The 18,980-nt window shown below is 36.2% G+C and overlaps 1 protein-coding gene across 4 annotated transcripts in view; it reads right to left on the reverse strand.

The window, feature by feature from the left end:
* The window catches only part of LOC133648655 (kelch-like protein 29), a 575,830-nt gene that overhangs the window by 205,784 nt on the left and 351,066 nt on the right, over positions 1 to 18,980 (reverse strand). For 3 of the 4 annotated variants that reach the window (XM_062044945.1, XM_062044946.1, XM_062044947.1), the window contains one exon: positions 7,962 to 8,100. In XM_062044945.1, the coding sequence (XP_061900929.1) occupies positions 7,962 to 8,100 (139 nt within the window). Of the gene's footprint in view, positions 1 to 7,961; positions 8,101 to 14,820; positions 15,024 to 18,980 lie in introns of those variants that run through there. The other variant, XM_062044948.1, reaches the window with a different exon arrangement.

Below are 18,980 nucleotides of genomic sequence, written 5' to 3' on the forward strand. Positions count from 1 at the left end.
GTCACTGATACATATATATATAAATACATATATACATATATATATATATATATATATATATATATATATATATATATATATACATACATATGCACACACACACACACACACACACACACACACACACACACACACACACACACACACACACACACACACACACACACACACACACACACACACACACACACACACACACACACACACACACACACACACACACACACACACACACAGAGTCCGGCCCCAAGCCAAATTTTTGTAATGCGGCCCCCGAGTTAAAACATTTGGGGACTCATGGTACAGTATTCATTTAGCAAACTGAATTCAAGCAGAATAATGTATGAAGTTCTCAGAGTTAGGTGTCTGTTGTTCATATTTTTAGCTGTCTGTAAACGATTATTATGTTGACGTGGTTTGATTGATTCTGGTCATGTAAAAGCAGGCTGTATTGGAGCAAGGCAGCACCAGTTAGTGTATCTCCCTGACATGTGACTTCTCTATCCTCTTCCAAACCATCATGGCTTCCAGCATGGTGGATAATTTCAGCTTCTCCTTTTCTTTCTTTAGCTCCTAGAGAGGCGCCATTTAGCCTTTGGCCCTTTAACTCAGCGTTCAGCTATTTTTGGACCGCAGCAGGCAGACAGGCAGGGCTGGCATTAGGCATCTTTGGGTTCAATATGGTTCTGTCTTCCCTGCACAGCCTCAGCATCCAGCGCCTCAGGCTAGGAAATGATTGGCTCAGAGAGTCCAGAATGGCAAAACAGAACACTCAAAATGTGTTTGGTTTTTGGTGCGCTTGCTGCTAAACTCCAATAATGATGATGTTGATCTTAGATTGAGGTTAATGAAACACAGGGAAACTTGTAAACAAACATTTTTATATTTCTGTGCAATAAAGATGCTAAACCAACCCAAACTAAGTAAATATATACTCAGCTACATAAGCTAGCTCTTTGTTAAAGGTGACAAATTAGTTACTAATGTTTAATTATATACATCTTCAACAGCTTGTCCCTGGGTGCTGGAGCCTATCCCAGCTGCACTTGGGCGGAAGGCGGGGTACACCCTGGACAAGTCGCCACCTCATCGCAGGGTATAACACAGATAGACAGACAACATATCTAATTCATATTAAATGCAATTTATTTTATGCCAGGGGCCAAAAAAAATACAAACTGTGGGCCACAAATGGCCAATGGCCACACTTTGATGAAAAGTGACAATGAAATAAAGTGAGGTAGTCAATGAAGATGAGAAACACGTTGTGCAAAAATGTGCCTTTAAAAAAATGTTGAGGTCTGCCCTAAGGATAAAGTTTGAAGACATCTTGTCATTATCTTAAATGAATACATGTCTTTAAACTTTAGATAAGTATGAAAAAATTGCATAATTTTTTGAAGACCTAATGAACCTCTTTGGATTTAGACTGGGAGTGTATTGTAATACTTGCCAACCCTCACGAATTTTCCGGGAGACTCCCGAATTTCAGTGCCTCTCCCGAAAATCTCCCGGGACAACCATTCTCCCGAATTTCTCCCGATTTCCAGCCGGACTTAAGGCACGCCCCCTCCAGGTCCGTGCGGACCTGAGTGAGGACCGCCTGTCGTCACGTCCGCTTGGCCAACCAAAAAGTAACCACAGAACACTATACCGTATAGTGTTCTGTGGTTACTTTTTGGTTGGCCAACGGTTTACGTTGTATTGCGCACCCTGACGGGAAGTGTGGGAGTCGGTTCTGAAGTATGAAGTAAAGAGACATAACTTCGGCACCTCGCCTGGTTATTGAATCCAACCCAGAATATTACACTGCCCATACCTATGCTTCTTCAAAGGCTGTGCTACTGGCTGCAAAGCATTGCACTTTCAAATACAACAATGAGTAGAGAGGAATGTTATGTGTGTATATGTGTAAATAAATGAACACTGAAATTCAAGTATTTATTTTTTTATATATACTGTATATATATATATATATATATATATATATATATATATATATATATATAAAATAAAATGCATATATATATATATATATATATATATATTTATATATATATATATATATATATATATATATATATATATATATATATATATATATATATATATATATATATATATATATATAATAAAATGCATATATATATATATATATATATATATATATATGTATATATACATATATATAGCTAGAATTCACTGAAAGTCAAGTATTTATTTAATTTATATATATATATATATTAGAGATGCGCAGATAGGCAATTATTTCATCCGCAACCGAATCACAAAAGTCGTCATCCACCCGCCATCGACCCGAACTAACATTTTATCAAAACCACAACCGCCCGCCACCCGCCACTCACCCGTTGTTATATATCTAATATAGACGATGCAAGGTAGAAAGGAGACTGATCCAATGCAGCAGAGACATTCAATGCGTGCCACGCATTAATATCTCTTGGCCACGCATTAGAGGCTAAGAGATATTAATGCGTGATAATATTATTTATCATTATTATAATATTATTGTCATTTCCATTAAGAAAGTGTTGACTATTATTGTTATTTTTTTTCCCTGGTCTTTAGTATTCCCTTTTTTAGTTTGTCGCGTACCACGTTTGCTGCCGGCATTGCCATCTTTTTATTTTTTTCTTCTTCTTCTGTTGTGTTGTGTTGTGGTGTGTCACGCCAAATTTCTTCTCCCTACAACCCCCCCCCCCCCATTTACTTCCGTAGTCATATTTCCTCTTACGTCATTGACAGCGATCGATAGCACTTCCGCTTTGACTGCCCGTCGCTGGAAGGATACTTCGTCTGAAGAAATCGATTATTGTTTTTTTTTTGTACAGGCGCGAAACAGGACAGTCGCGTGCCGGTTAAGGACCCCCGGCAACTTTGTGACTTTATTGGACGCAGCCCCGGAAGTAAATGGGGGGGGGGGGAGGTTTTTGTAGGGGGGAAGACATTTGGCGTGACAGCTGCAGCAGTGCCTGATGAATAATTGCCTGTTTCAAAGAGTGCTGCTCGTTTTTCGTATGTGGGTAACAACATTTAACTATGTATATATATTTCCGAATTGGTTCAACCGCCACCCGCCCGAATCTATTTAAAATCTATTTTTTTCGTCATGCATCCGCCCGAACCGCGGATTATCCGGTTGTGTCTGCAAACCGCGCATCTCTAATATATATATATAAGAAATACTTGAATTTCAGTGAATTCTAGCTATAAATATACTCCTCCCCGCTTAAACCTGCCCCCCGCCCCTGCCCACCTCAATTTGGAGGTCTCAAGGTTGGCAAGTATGTGTATTGTTGAGGCAATGTCTATTTTACTATTGATTTTTGAGAGTTGTTCCTCAACCATTTGTTGGGTATTGGATCTTAATTTATTTTAACATTTTACATCTAGTTTTTTAAAATAATTTTAGGGTAATTACAGTTTTATATAATTTAAAACATTTTAATTTTATTTTATGATATATATGGATTTTTATACACTAAGGGCCGGATTTACTAAAATCCAAACACCACGCTGTAAACAGAGTGTGCAATATATAAAATTGAATGTACTATTTATTAGTGGGCGTGTTTGTGCGCGATTTACTAAGACTGCGTGTGCAATTGAAAAGTGGCGCAAACTGCCCAATTCAAATGAGATTTTTGCATGGACTATTCAGAGCATCACCACGGAGACACTCTCATTTATTGCAAATCCATGTTAGACTTAAACAATTTTTATTGATCTGTCATGCTCCTACCTGTGGCATTTTGCCAAGTTTTTAAACATGCAGGAGACATTGACCACTTTTTATGGGCATTTTAGAAGAAGTTGTGCAGTGCATCTACATTGAAACTACTTTTTTTTTTTTTTCTTTTCCCGCGGAAGGTGCGCTTTTTGGAGGGAGGCTGCACGCAAAAATGTTTTAATAATATAATATGTAAATAATATATAAATATGTCATTCATATATATTCTATTTGAAAAACACCAAGCCAATTAAAATAATACTAAAGGACACCAAAATTCATCAATTGAATTTGTTTTAATCAGCCTCTTAAGTCATCTAGCAGCTCTAAAATTACAAAATGATGTTTCTGAATAAACAATATGTCTAACATTTTTATTTCTAACCTTCCAAAATGTCGACTCACACACGTAGGATGGAGGATTTTCGTCGGTCCATTATATGTCTTTGCAGCACAAGCACTGATCCTGCAGCTGTGTGGTGAACTGTAAGTTTGCACGTCCTTCACACGCATGCTAGATAAAACGCTAAATAGTGCTCACAAAATGTTGACGGTGATTATAAATAACATCGCACGAGTTAAATAATTATATTTGCATCTTCCCCTCTCAGTGTTGTGGGGAATTTTGATGATCAGCATATATTTTGCATATTAATGACGACAAAAAGGATTGCACACCTTATTTTGCTCACTTAACAGATGCAACCCACTTTGCACATTTGTTTATCACTGTTTTGACAATTGATTTTTTGTCTTTAATAGAATTACAAAACATTTTTAAAAACATATTTAATTTTTGTAATATTTAATGAATTATATTTTTATAAATGATTTGTTGTAGCCCTAACCGTGAAATAAAAATAATAGTAAAATATCACCAACTATAATAGAACATATTAATAACAACAACAATAATAATGAAATTAGAGGTGTAGCGATACAACTTGTTTTTTACTTCCTATACGATATTTATATTGAACTTGCTTTAGTACTAGTCAATACCAATTATAATCCGATACGATATTAGCCTGAAACGCGTGTACATTTAATATTTTGTAGTGTGGAATGTCAGAAAAGGGTTGATCAAGTAAAATTATTCAGAGAACAATGGTAGGTAGGAAAAACTAACCGTATGACATATTTTATGCCTTAGAAGTGGAGTGTTAATTTTCTTTTGGGCAACACCTAGTGGTCACAATAATCTAATAAATTAAAGGCCTACTGAAACCCACTACTACCAACCACGCAGTCTGATAGTTTATATATCAATCATGAAATCTTAACATTGCAACACATGCCAATACGGCCGGGTTAACTTATAAAGTGCAATTTTAAATTTCCCGCCACACTTCCGGTTGAAAACGTCTAGATATGATGACGTATGCGTGTGACGTAAACGGTTGATAGAAGTATTGGTACCCCATTGAATACAATACAAAAAAGCTCTGTTTTCATTTCAAAATTCCACAGTATTCTGGACATCTGTGTTGGTGAATCTTTTGCAATTTGTTTAATAAACAATGAAGACTGCAAAGAAGAAAGTTGTAGGTGGGATCGGTGTATTAGCGGCGGACTACAGCAACATAGCCAAGAGGACAGAGATGGATAGCAGACGCGTTAGCCGCCGAACTCACCTTAACTTCCTCCGTCTCGTCGACCACATCTGTGATCGGGTGAAGTCCTTCGTCGCACCGTCGATCGCTGGAACGCAGGTGAGCACGGGTGTTGATGAGCAGATGAGGGCTGGCTGGCGTAGGTGGATAGCTAATGCTCTGTGAGGTCCGGTTGCTAAGTTAGCTTCAATGGCGTCATTAGCAACAGCATTGTTAACCTTCGCCAGGCTGGAAAGCATTACCCGTGTATTTACATGTCCATGGTTTAATAGTATTGTTGATCTTCTGTCTATCCTTTCAGTCAGAGATTTATTTATTTTGTTTCTATATGCAGTTAAGCACGATGCTATCACGTTAGCTCCGTTAGCTCCGTAGCTAAAGTGTTTCGTCGATGTATTGTGTGGAGATAAAGGTTAAAGTTAAGTTAAAGTTAAAGTACCAATGATTGTCACACACACACTAGGTGTGGTGAAATTTGTCCTCTGCATTTGACCCATCCCCTTGATCACCCCCTGGGAGGTGAGGGGAGCAGTGGGCAGCAGCGTAGCCACGCCCGAGAATCATTTTTGGTGATTTAACCCCCAATTCCAACCCTTGATGCTGAGTGCCAAGCAGGGAGGTAATGGGTCCCATTTTTATAGTCTTTGGTATGACCCGGCCGGGGTTTGAACTCACAACCTACCGATCTCAGGGCGGACACTCTAACCACTAGTCACTGTGAATGTCCATTTCGCGTTCTCGACTCTCATTTTCAAGAGGATATAGTATCCGAGGTGGTTTAAAATACAAATCCGTGATCCACAATAGAAAAAGGAGAGAGTGTGGAATCCAATGAGCCAGCTTGTACCTAAGTTACGGTCAGAGCGAAAAAAGATATGTCTTGCACTGCATTCTAGTCCTTCACTCTAACGTTCCTCATCCACAAATCTTTCATCCTCTCTCAAATTAATGGGGTAATCGTCGATTTCTCGGTCCGAATCGCTCTAGCTGCATTGAAAACAATAAGAAAATGTGAGGAGCCTGTCAACTGACTATGTGACGCTACTTCCGGTAGGGGCAAAGCTTTTTTTTATCAGATACCAAAAGTTGCGATCTTTATCGTCGTTGTTCTCTACTAAATCCTTTTAGCAAAAATATGGCAATATTGTGAAATGATCAAGTATGACACATAGAATGGATCTGCTATCCCCGTTTAAATAAAAACAATTCATTTCAGTAGGCCTTTAAGGTCGTGGTGCAATTATTTGAAGGATACAGATATGTTTCTTTCTGGATACTTTCCAATAGACTTCAGCTTTGGAGACTTTGTAAGAGTAAGTAGTATGCAACTACAAATATTCCATACTTGTTTATATTGACAAATGTGCTGTTTCAGACTGCAATATTGTTCAATTAAGGACAGTCATTATGTATGTCTAGCTTGTGTGCTATGCTTAGCTGTTGTGTAGCTGCTAGCCCCTAGTAGCCTATAGCCTACCATGTTTACCTTTTGTAAATGACTTGACTAAAATACAAGAAAAGACCAACCTTGTTTGTTCAATGGATATCTGATATCAATATTGGACTGGAAAAATGTGTATATAAAATTACTTTACAAAATATTTAAATTTACTAAATTGCAACATAATCACATAGCAAACAATTGATAGAGCTTTTGCTTAAGTTTGACCCCCGTGACTTGCACAGCTCGATGCACTCTACAACCCCCGCACTGTAACTTTAAAGTGCAACGCCGAATCGTTGCAAACATTTTTTACAAACCTTTCGCTGGACTCATAAGCACATGTGTGTACAATTTGATTAAGATTGTTGGAAAAACATGGCCACTATGAAGCAAAATTTCTTTGCAGGTTAATGTGTGGGACTTAACTAATTATTATTAGTCATCGTTGCCTATCGTTTGTGTAGCAATGATAAAACTCTGAGGATATGCATTTAAATTCATGTGACTGCATGGTGTACACCAAATAAGATAACATGGTTGAACACAAACTGCAATAAGAATGTGTTTTCTACTGCAGTTTTTTCCTGACGAGAGAATGTGTTCTTGCTAAAAGAGACATTTTGGTATGCAGCGGCAGGTCAGCGGAGCAATGGAAGTAAATGAACTGCTCTGGGGCATGAGCCATTTTGGGTGAATTCATTATAATAAGTGCAAAAAGAGGGGGGGAAAAGAAAAAGAACGCTTACAGCAGCTGCATGGCACCATTTGAATAGATGACAACTAAATTGTGTTAAAAAAATATATATATAAAAAAAAGCTTTTATTTTGTTACTTTTAACAATCACAGCCCGCCTCGGTAGAATGGCGTTGGCGGGGAAAGGTAACGAAGCAGACATTTCCACAATGATATGCATAATAAGGCTGTTTTATGCTAAAAGGAGCGTGTTTGTGTGTGGATATTATGCAGGGCGGTGTTAGCGTATTGTGTGCGTTATGTAGGGCATGGCCGCCGAGAAGCATAATTAGCATGCCCTAGCAGTGGGCTACCATGTATGATGGTGTGTGTGTGTTTGTGTGTGTGTGTGTGTGTTTGTGTGTGTGTGTGTGTGTGTGTGTTTGTGTGTGTGTGCGCGCGTGTGTGCGCGTGTGTTACCCGTGGCCTCGCCATCTCGATGCTGCTTGCTGGGGGGCTCGTCGGTGTCCCACGGCGTGAGTTGGTTGATGGGCGTCTGTCCCCACCTCACTCCTGGAGCGAGTAGCAAGCCTGAGCTTTGGTTGTCACCCGACGACACCTGCAGAACAACAACTCATTAGCCCCATTTGCCATCATAAATCACTGTACTGCGTTAATATCTCATGCTGTGTTTTATTTGGAGGGCCTCCTCTCATTACAAAATGTTTTTTTCAAAACATATTTATATGAATCAAATTTTATACTTTTTTAATTCAAGCTTGAATTTTATTTGATACATGTTTTGCACTAAAACGAATTGTTACTGACACATTGTTTTTTTCTGTGTGCAAAATAATTTTTTTTACATATATAAAAATTTATTTATCAACCTTCCTAGCTAAACTCGGACTGGGATTCAAACCCAGAACCACTGCCTTTCCAGACAAGCACAAATGTTGTGCTTCACAAGAGCCAGTGGGACTAAGTGGGGATGAAACATTATATTATAATCTGCATACACCTGATACTTGACAATTTTCCATATAGTTAGTGTCTAATATAGTTCCATTCACATATACTCACAATCATACTTTCTTTGGCCTCATTCAAACTGTTATTGATGATGCTTGCTAGTGAAATATTGTGTCATAAAAAAGTAAAACAAGTTGTTTTATTTCACCCAAACGCGTTTTTCTATTAACAGTTTATCCAGATCTGCACTCCACATCCAGAAGATATGGTACAAATGCTTTGTAAAGGGTATTTATTTTTCAAATCATTGAAAATAGTTTACTATATAAATATGCATTTTTCATTTAATTAATACAGTTATATTATTTAGTATCCATCCATCCATTTTCTTCCGCTTATCCGAGGTCGGGTCGCGGGGGCAGCAGCCTAAGTATGAATTTTATTATTTTTTATTTTATAATTCTATTTTAAAAAAGACAATATTTTAATAAAATGAATATATATTTACCATTGAATGTATATATATATATAAATATATATATATATATATATATATATATATATATATATATATATATATATATATATTTATATATATACATATATTGTATATGTGTATATATATATATATATATATATATATATTATATATATATATATATATATATATATATATATATATATATATATGCATATATTATAATAATACAATTCAAATTCAAATATTATGTATAAAGACCAGACCTATATATATATATATATATATATATATATATATATATATATATATATATATATATATATATATATATATATATATATATATATATATAAATTCAAATATTATGTATAAAGACCAGACCTATATATATATATATATATATATATATATATATATATATATATATATATATATATATATATATATATATATATATATATATATATATATATATATATATATATATATATATATATATTAGGTCTGGTCTTTATACATAATATTTGCATTTGAATTGTATTATTATAATATGTGCATATATATATATATATATTTATATATATATATATATATATATATATATATATATATATATATATATATATATATATATATATATATATATATATATATATATATATATATATATATATATATATATATATATATATATATATACACATATACAATGATACATACATACATAGAAAATAGTGACAATTAAATAAAGTGAGGTAGTCAGTGAACAGATGAGAAACATGCTGTGCAAAAATGGGCCGTTAAACAAATGTTCAGGTCTGCCATAAAGATCAAGTTTGAAGACATCTTGTCATTATCTTAAATGAAAAAATGTCTTTAAACTTTAGACTGGGACTGTATTGTTGAGGCAATGTTTTTTTTATAACTGATATTATATGAGAGTTGTTCCTCAATCATTTAACCATTTGTTGGATATTGCGTCTTAATTTGTTTTGCACATAATATATATTATATATAATACAAACATAATAAACATATATATACAGTATATATATATGATATATATGATATAATATATATATATATATATATATATATATACATATATATATATATATATATATATATATATATATATATATATATATATATATATATATATATATATATATATATATATATATATATATATAGTCATGGGAATAAGAGTTTGGAACACAAATAAAGAAGTGAGAAGTGAAAATACACTTAATTTTATTGTTATTTTTTTAAATGAAGAATTGTTTGTTTTGTTGCACCTAATATGTGAAATATTGTTTTGTTGAAGAAACGTTATCAAGCGAGTGCAGGCTGATGAAACTACGGGTCAATCACCGCCACACCCCACGGGAGCTCTTTCCCATTTCACCTCCCGTCTGGAGTCTGCCGCGGATGACAAGCGGGCCAGGCGGAGGGCACCACCGAGCCGGATCGCCTCCGCTCGGCCCGGCGAGGTTTTCCGAGTTAATAGAAAAGACCCCGATCCCTCCAAGCCTCGCTCTATTCCTCTATTCCATTATCCTCCCTGACCTGCCGTCAACTTCATCAACCAGCGAGCAACCCAACGACCGTGTTGACGGAAGCGACTTAAGTTTGGTTTTGGGAAATTCGCGAGCAGCTTAGAATGCAGAAGCGATTCAAAACGTGTTATCTTTCGACGAGGCAACGGTCGGGGATGAAAAAAATTCGCTCTCACAAGAGCAGACAAGTGGAATGTGTGTCCACTTGGAGATAAATTCCTGCTGGAGCTTCCCTGACAGTTGTGTGTACGCTGGAGCCAAAGAACAAAAAAACTCCTAAAAGACAAAAGGCAGAGGGGGTGGGGGGGAAGGAGTTATGGAGCGAGGGAATGAAGGCGGGTTCAAGCCCGGGAAGACAAGCTGTCAGCTTCCTTTGTCCACTTCAAGCTGTCAACTCAAACGGTTTACTCAGACAACGCCTTAAGTGCTTCATCCTGTCCGACGAGCTCTGGAGACAACGGGAGGCGAGATTCCAACCATTTCCAAGGTGAGGAGACGCTTCTTCAGGCCCGCTATTTGCTTTAATGAGCGCCTCGTCCACATCTTCCTCCACACTTTCCCTCTGCGGCAAAGTAAAAGTCATCATTAACGCTCGCATCTGACCTTACTTTGCCCGCACCCTCGCCTCATTAAGAGTATACACAACATAGTGAAACAAAATAATTGATTTATCCCGGTGAAAGTAAATTTAGCCGTCTTTATCCGCATCATCACAAAATCACAGTGCATGCCAGACCAACAGGTGGTGCTCTAACTCCTCATTTAGCAAGAGGTATATCCGAAAAAGAGACAACAACAAATATCTGTGCAAGACTAAACAATCCTGGACATGTCCATGCTGCTGTGCTGCTAATATTTGGGTGAAGCTCTCATGCTCCAATACTTCAATATTTACACTGTAAACTTGACTAACGCACTGTAAAATTGACTAAATGACAGCAATGCATGCTGGGTAGAGGTAACAAATCATGCAAAAGAGGGTCTGAAACGTATGGACGTACTCGATACTGTATTACACTCTCATATACATGGAAACACACAATAAACAGCACTTATGTACGAAAGAAGCTCATTTCAGAAGTAAAAGACGGGCATAATAGTTAATTAATTGTTAATTACTTGTTTATTCGCATCTTGAAACAAAATTAAGACTTAAATGTTTGGATGCATGGAATTCAACTTTTAAATATACATGTGAATACATTGTAAACAACACCTGAATAGGAAAGTGTCTCATGTCAGAAGTAAGAACGACATAATTCAATTAATTGTTAATTGCATCTTGAAGCAAAATGGAGATTTAAATCTGTGGATGGACTGAATATAACATCCAAATATACTGTACAGGCCAAAAGTTTGGACACACCTTCTCATTCAATACGTTTTCTTTATTTTTATGACTATTTACATTGTAGATTGTCATTGAAGGCATCAAAACTATGAATGAACACATATGGAGTTATGTACTGAACAAAAAAAAGGTGAAATAATTGAAAACATGTTTTATATTCTAGTTTCTTCAAAATAGCCACCCTTTGCTCTGGTTACTTTTTTTGCACACTCTTGGCATTTTCTCGACGAGCTTCAAAAGGTAGTCCCCATGGTTTTCACTTCACAGGTGTCATAGTTTCGATGCCTTCAGTGACAATCTACAATGTAAATAGTCATGAAAATAAAGAAACACATTGAAATGAGAAGGTGAGTCCAAACTTTTGGCTTGTACTGTACATGTAAACACAACGTAAACAACATCTACATATGAAATGGTTTTATATCAGAAGTTAAAAATGGGCATAATAATCAATCAATTGTTGATTAATTGTGTCTTGAAGCAATTGAGATCAAATGGAAACTTCAAAGTGCAGATGTACTGAATATAAATGTAAACAGAACATAAACAACACCCACATATGAATTGGTTTCATATCAGAAGTAAAATATGGACATGATAATTGATACATGGTTTATCAATTGCATCTTGAAGCAATTGAGGCAAAACGGAGACATAAAAATGTGAAGTAGCTGGATATAATACCTACAGTTGCTTGCAAAAGTATTCAAATCATACCCCTTGAACTTTTCTATAATTTGTCACATTACAACCAGACATGTTTTGCTGGAATTTTATGTCAAAGACAAAGTGGTGTACATTTGTGACGTTATTATTATTTATTTATTTTACAAATAATGTGAAAAGGGCTTTGTAGAATTCAGGCCCATAAGTCAGTACTTTGTGTAAGCACCTTTTACTGCAATTCCAGCTGCAAGCCTTTTAGGGTATGTATCTTGCCAGCTTTACAAATCTAGTGACGGAAATATTTGCCCATTCTTCTTTGCAGAACAGCTCAAGTTCAGTTAGATTAGAAGGAAATCATTTATGAACAGCAGTTTTTAAATCTTGCCACAGATTCTCAATTGGGTTTAGGTCTGTTCTGAACACATTTAACCCATTCCACTGGAGCCCTGGCTTTATGTTTGGGGTCGTTGTCCTGCTGGAAGGTGAACTTATGCCCTCGTCTCAAGTCTATGGCAGACACCAACCGGTTTTCTTCCAGATTGTCCTGTACTTGGCTCCATCCATCTTCCCATCAACTCTTATCTGCACCTGCTGAAGACAAGCACCCCCAAAGCATTAAACTTGACAGTGGGGATGGTGTGTTCAGAGTGATATCCAATCTTAGTTCTTTGCCACATAAAGTGTTTTTACATTTTGGCCAAAATTCAATTTTGGTCTCGTCTGACCAAAGCACGTTTGCTGTGTCCCCAACATGGCTTTTGGCAAACTGCAAACAAGACTTCTTATGGTTTTCTTCTTGGCACTCTTCCATAAAGGCCACATTTGTGCAGTGCATGACTAATAGTTGTGCTGTGGACAGATTCCCCCACCTAGGCTGTGGATCTCTGCAGTTGGTCAAGAGTCACCATGGGCCTGATCAGTGCACTCCTTGTTCGGCCTGTAAATTTAAGTCGGGGGTCAGCAATGCAATCGCCCTAGTGGCTCCCTGGACCTCTTTCAGAGATGTGTGAAAATGGAAAAAGATGAAGAAAAAAAAAAAGTTTTTGTTTTGATATATTTTCTGTAGGAGAACAAACATGACACAAACCTTCCTAATTGTTAGAAATCCCACTGTTTATGTTAAACATGCTTTACTGATGAGAGTAAAGCACCGTTTTGTCATACTAATTTCAGCGATCCTTGAACTTGCCGTAGTTTGTTTACATGTACAACTTTCTCCGATGCTACCACGGAAGGACGTGTTTTATTCCACTCCTTTTTTGTCTCATTTTGTCCACCAAACATTTTATGCTGGGCTTGAATGCACAAAGGTGAGCTTTGTTGATTTTATTTAATTGCTGGCGTGCTAATCAGGCATATTTGGTCAATCTATGACTGCAAGCTAATCGATGCTAACATGCTATTTAGGCTAGCTGTATGTACATATTGCATCAGTATGCCTCGTTTGTAGGTATATTTGAGCTCATTTAATTTAATTTACCTTTTTCCTCTGTGTATTTAATTTATATGTGCATGTCTCATGACACATTATCTGTATCTGTATGTAATATTGACTACATTCTCATAGTTGTTTGTGTGCCATGTTGTTCCAGACCACAGCCAACGTTACCCAGCTTGCAAAGATTGTATTAAATCCATTAGAAGAAGATAGCCTGCCGTTTCCTTAAACTTGGACCCACACATCTATGCCTTTGGCCATTCTGAGCCAGTCATTTCCAGAAGTTATCTCATCCTCTGAGAAGCCTCCATTTTACTAATTTGCAAAAATTTGCAGAATAAAAATTAAAATACAAAATTTCTGTCAACGAAGATTTGCGTCAGCCTTCGATAGTGGGCTAATATAGCTAATATAGACACTTACATCCTGTGTTGCCTTCATTATAACACTTATATAAGGCTTTTATTTTTTAAAATTTTTGGTCCAATATGGCTCTTTCAACATTTTGGGTTGCCGACCCCTGGTTTAGGTGGACGACCTTTTCTTGGTAGGTTTACAGTTGTGCCGTACTCCAATAATGGAACAGTGCTCCGTCAGATGTTCAAAGCTTGGGAAATACAGTCATTTTACAGCCTAAGCCTGCTTTAAAATTGTCCACAACTTTGTCCCTGACCCGTCAGGTTTGTTCCTTGGATTTCATGATGCTGTTTGCTCCCCAATATTCTCTTAACCATTCAGAGTGAGATTACACACACTAGCAATAATCAGGGAACTTCTAAAGGCAACTGGTTGTCCCCAACACACCGCACTTTTCATAAAAATGTCAAATGTCAATTGCTGATAAATTATCGAGCTCAGGGAACGTCACTCACCATCACTTTATTAAAAAGGTTCTGTTCCCTCTACTGTATTCTGTTTTTGCTCGTTGCAGGTCCAGTCGCTTCCTTGCGTGGCAACCATTATCACGGGGCAGCAGACGGTTTCCTCTGACTACACAGAAGGCATGCTAGGGTCGGGTCGGGAGGGGGAGCAGTAAGATAAATCATTTTCGAGCTGCGCCAAAGCCTATCGCTCGTCGTTTGGACAGCTGGGGGTCGCAGTGCTCGAAGAACACACGCTGCAGTGTAAATAATATGAGCAATCACAAGTGTCTATCAGCTGTTAAATGAGGTTATGACGAGGAAACATATTGTTCAAATCAACTCATCTAAAAGTATATCAGTCCAAGTATGCCGATACGTGCATAAGCACATGCAGGTCATAAAAGAAGCACCATACAGATGGAACATAAAGTAATATCAAGGCAAGGCAGGGATTGTACCAACTAGTCCTTTCAACAAATTCGGCAATAAAAGAGATATTAAAACTGTAAATTCAGAGCAATAAAATGAAAAGCAAAATGCACAAATGTATACCAAAAACATGGGCAGGCAGCATATTGCAATAAAAGATGAATGCATAAAAAGAAATGGTATTAAAGTTATGAACAAGCCAATGAATATCATGACACAGCCTAACCTATTATTTACTGCCTTTTTAAAGACATTAAACATGTTTACTATGAAAAAAAGTTCAGGCAAATATTGTTTGATCTTTTTTTCTACTTTAAAATTAAGTGTATGTGCAATTTTAGTATATTAAATTCCAAATATGCATAGGCTCCAGCACCCCCCAACGACCCCGAAAGGGACAAGCGGTAAGATATGGATGGATCGCATTTATTATAAATTACATTACATTAAAAAAAATATTCTATAAAACCAATTATTACAAATAGGATTGCAATTATTATTGTTACCGTTATTGTGTTTTATTACTACCATTACTTTATCACTATTACATCAGCATTGTCATTATGAATTGGATTACTATTATTATGCTTAGTATTATAAATATGACTTTATTTTATTCTAACAATCATCATGGAATTCTCTAAAGAAAGACTTAAAAAGTTGCAAGAATATTTTTGAATTTAAAAAGAGTTCCAAAAAGAGACAACTGTATTATATCGATATATTGATATATTGATTTTGATTGGATGTGTCATTGTGAAAATGCTTAATCGAAAATGTAAAAGTATGTTGGAGTTCGGGAACAGTGATAAAGTAATCTATAATAATTTGTGTTAAAAACGGGGGCAGATAAATATAAGAATATTTCTTTTCCATCTGCTCCTTTCTGACCATGGAAATGTATAAGAAACAAAAAAAACAATGAAAGTGTGAACTGTACGTGGCTTGTACATATGCATTTTCATGAAAAGAATAAAAAGAAATGATGATGATGTTGATTGTTACTATACTGTATACACTTTGAATATATATTCCCTGCATCATGTGTTACCATGAGTAAAATATGATTAATTTGAATTTGATATGACATTTAAAAAAAAAAAAATCACATCTCATTTGGCAACTTTCTGTGAATATAATATAATATAATACAAGGGGTAAACAAACATGGCTGCCATTACATCACAACACACACAGGTGCAGGAGACGTCTTCCTATCAAACACGGAGATGTCTCACACACACACACACACACACACACACACACACACACACACACACACACACACACACACACACACACACACACACACACACACACACACACACACACACACACAACGCATGCACGCACACACACGCACACACACTTTGGAGGGTTAAAAATAAATAGGTGAAGTGTGTGAGAGTGTGACATCACTTCTCATTCAGGCTGCCATGTCAGCTCTCAAGCGCTGACATCTGTCGCCAAGGCGGGCGGGCAGTTGGCAGGCGGTCTTGTGCCGCCATCTGCCCTACGCGAGTGTGTTTGTGTTTCCGTGAGACACAGGAGGGGCCTCGACAGGATGCGAGAGCTTTGATTCCTTGGAGTCGTCGGCAACATCCGCAGTCAAATAAAGAGAAAGGATTGGATCACAACTTTTACTACATGTCTTTGTATTTAGTCCAAAACAACGCCATTGGAGTGTCTCTACAGCAGGGGTCACCAACGCAGTGCACGCGGGCACCAGGTCGCCCGTAAGGACCAGACGAGTCGCCCGCGGGCCTGTTCTAAAAAAAAAAAAAAAAAAAAAAAAAAAAAAATTAAAATTTCAATCTACATAGAAAAAACACAAGATACACTTTCAATCAGTGTATCAACCTAAACAACCTCCCCCATGCACACTCATCCACACCCACTCACACAAAAGGGGTTATTTCTTTCTGCTACCAATATTCTGGTTCCCACAACACAGACAACACATCTGCAAGGGACACAGTCCCTGAAGCACACATGATTGTATAGGCTGCTGGTCCACTAACATTTTCATTAATTACTATTTTTAATGTAATTATTTTTATATTGTTTTACTTTCTTTTTTATCCAAGAAAATGTTTTTTATTTATTTATCTTATTTTATTTTATTTTTTAAAAAAGGGCCTTATCTTCAACAGACCAGGTTGTCAATGAAATTAGATTTGTTTAAAGGGTTTTTTAAACCAGGCCCAGTCCAGATAATGTCCAAGTCGGACTCAGCAACACACACCTTCATTCATGTACACAGAAAAAAATTAGGGAACACAACAGATTGCATATAATTTATAAACAAAATTACATTTTCAAAATAAGCATTTATGTACAGTCCAGATTATGTCCAGGTCACTCAAATTAGGGAACACAACAACAGATATCATATAATCTATAAACATAATTATACTTTCAAAATAAGCCTTTGAGGACTTCTCATCTTTTTTTTAATGTTTTTTGGCATCATTATTGTTTTCAACCATGTAACTTTCTAAAGTTAGAAAATACTGAATAAATGTTTTAAAGAAAGTAATACTAAGTGAATATCTGTTTTTGGCCTTAAAAATAAACATTTTACCGAGTACTATAATTAAATTGACTAAATCATGATTGTCAATGAACTCTCCTAAAATAACAGAAACCACATTAAGCTTCATAAACAAACCAATCCTTAAACACATTTTTTCAACTTCCACCCAAAACAAAGACACAATATGACAATACCAAAACAAATGCAGGGTGGATTCAGGCTCCTGACAACAAAATCGGCAATCATCTGACTGTCATATTTCATAATTTTAACATTTTCCTAGTGGGTAAGAAGTTATAAATAATTTTAATTTGAAAATAACGATTTTGCACATCGATAGTGGTTTTATAGATTAGTTTGAATATGGCATCCCATGGCAACGGGCAGTCAAAAAAGTCCTCCCATTTTCCATTTGTGTTGTATGAGGCAGCCTTCAAAGATTTCTTTATTAAATAAAAATTATATCTTTTTCTATTTATTTTAGTTCCTTTTTGCCAACTAGAATTTCTTATTAGAGGTTTACAAACTAATAATTTAGTAGTTCCATAATTAATTATTTGTTTCCATCTTTTCCCAATTACTCCAGTTAGTTGATAAAATGAAAAGCTTGAGCAAGCATCACCATACATAGCTCTAAATTCATCATACTTCATAATTTTACCATTCTCATTGATAATATCATTGACAAAAATGATTCCTCTTTCAAACATATTTTTCCAAAAGAAAGGCTTTCCATCTATTACAATATTAGAGTTCATCCATATTAACTGCTGCAAAATATCGTCTCTTTTTTCTGGCACATAAAAATTGAAAACACCACTATGAGTGGATTGTTTCCTTTATGAACCCCGCCATGTTTCCCAGCAGACTCTCTGGGAGGGGATCACTTGTAAAAAAGGATACAATTTCTTTTGATACAGTACATGTTTTTTGTCCAACAGGACATTTGTGTACCACTCAATGTTTAAATACATCTTTGGAACAATTGATGCTTTTAAAGACAGACACATAGCTTCAAGGTTGAGAAGTTTCAGGCCCCCATATTCATACTCTTTGTACAAAACATTTCTTTTAATCTTTTCTGGTTTGCCGTTCCAGACAAAATCGAAGACCCTCCGCTCATAAATCTTAAAAAAGTTTTGTGATGGAGCTGGTAATGACAAAAACAAATAAATAAATTGAGGAATAATTAACGAGTTGGCAA

The sequence above is a fragment of the Entelurus aequoreus genome, linkage group LG04 (assembly GCF_033978785.1).
Source record: "Entelurus aequoreus isolate RoL-2023_Sb linkage group LG04, RoL_Eaeq_v1.1, whole genome shotgun sequence".
In the NCBI taxonomy this organism is placed as follows: domain Eukaryota; kingdom Metazoa; phylum Chordata; class Actinopteri; order Syngnathiformes; family Syngnathidae; genus Entelurus; species Entelurus aequoreus.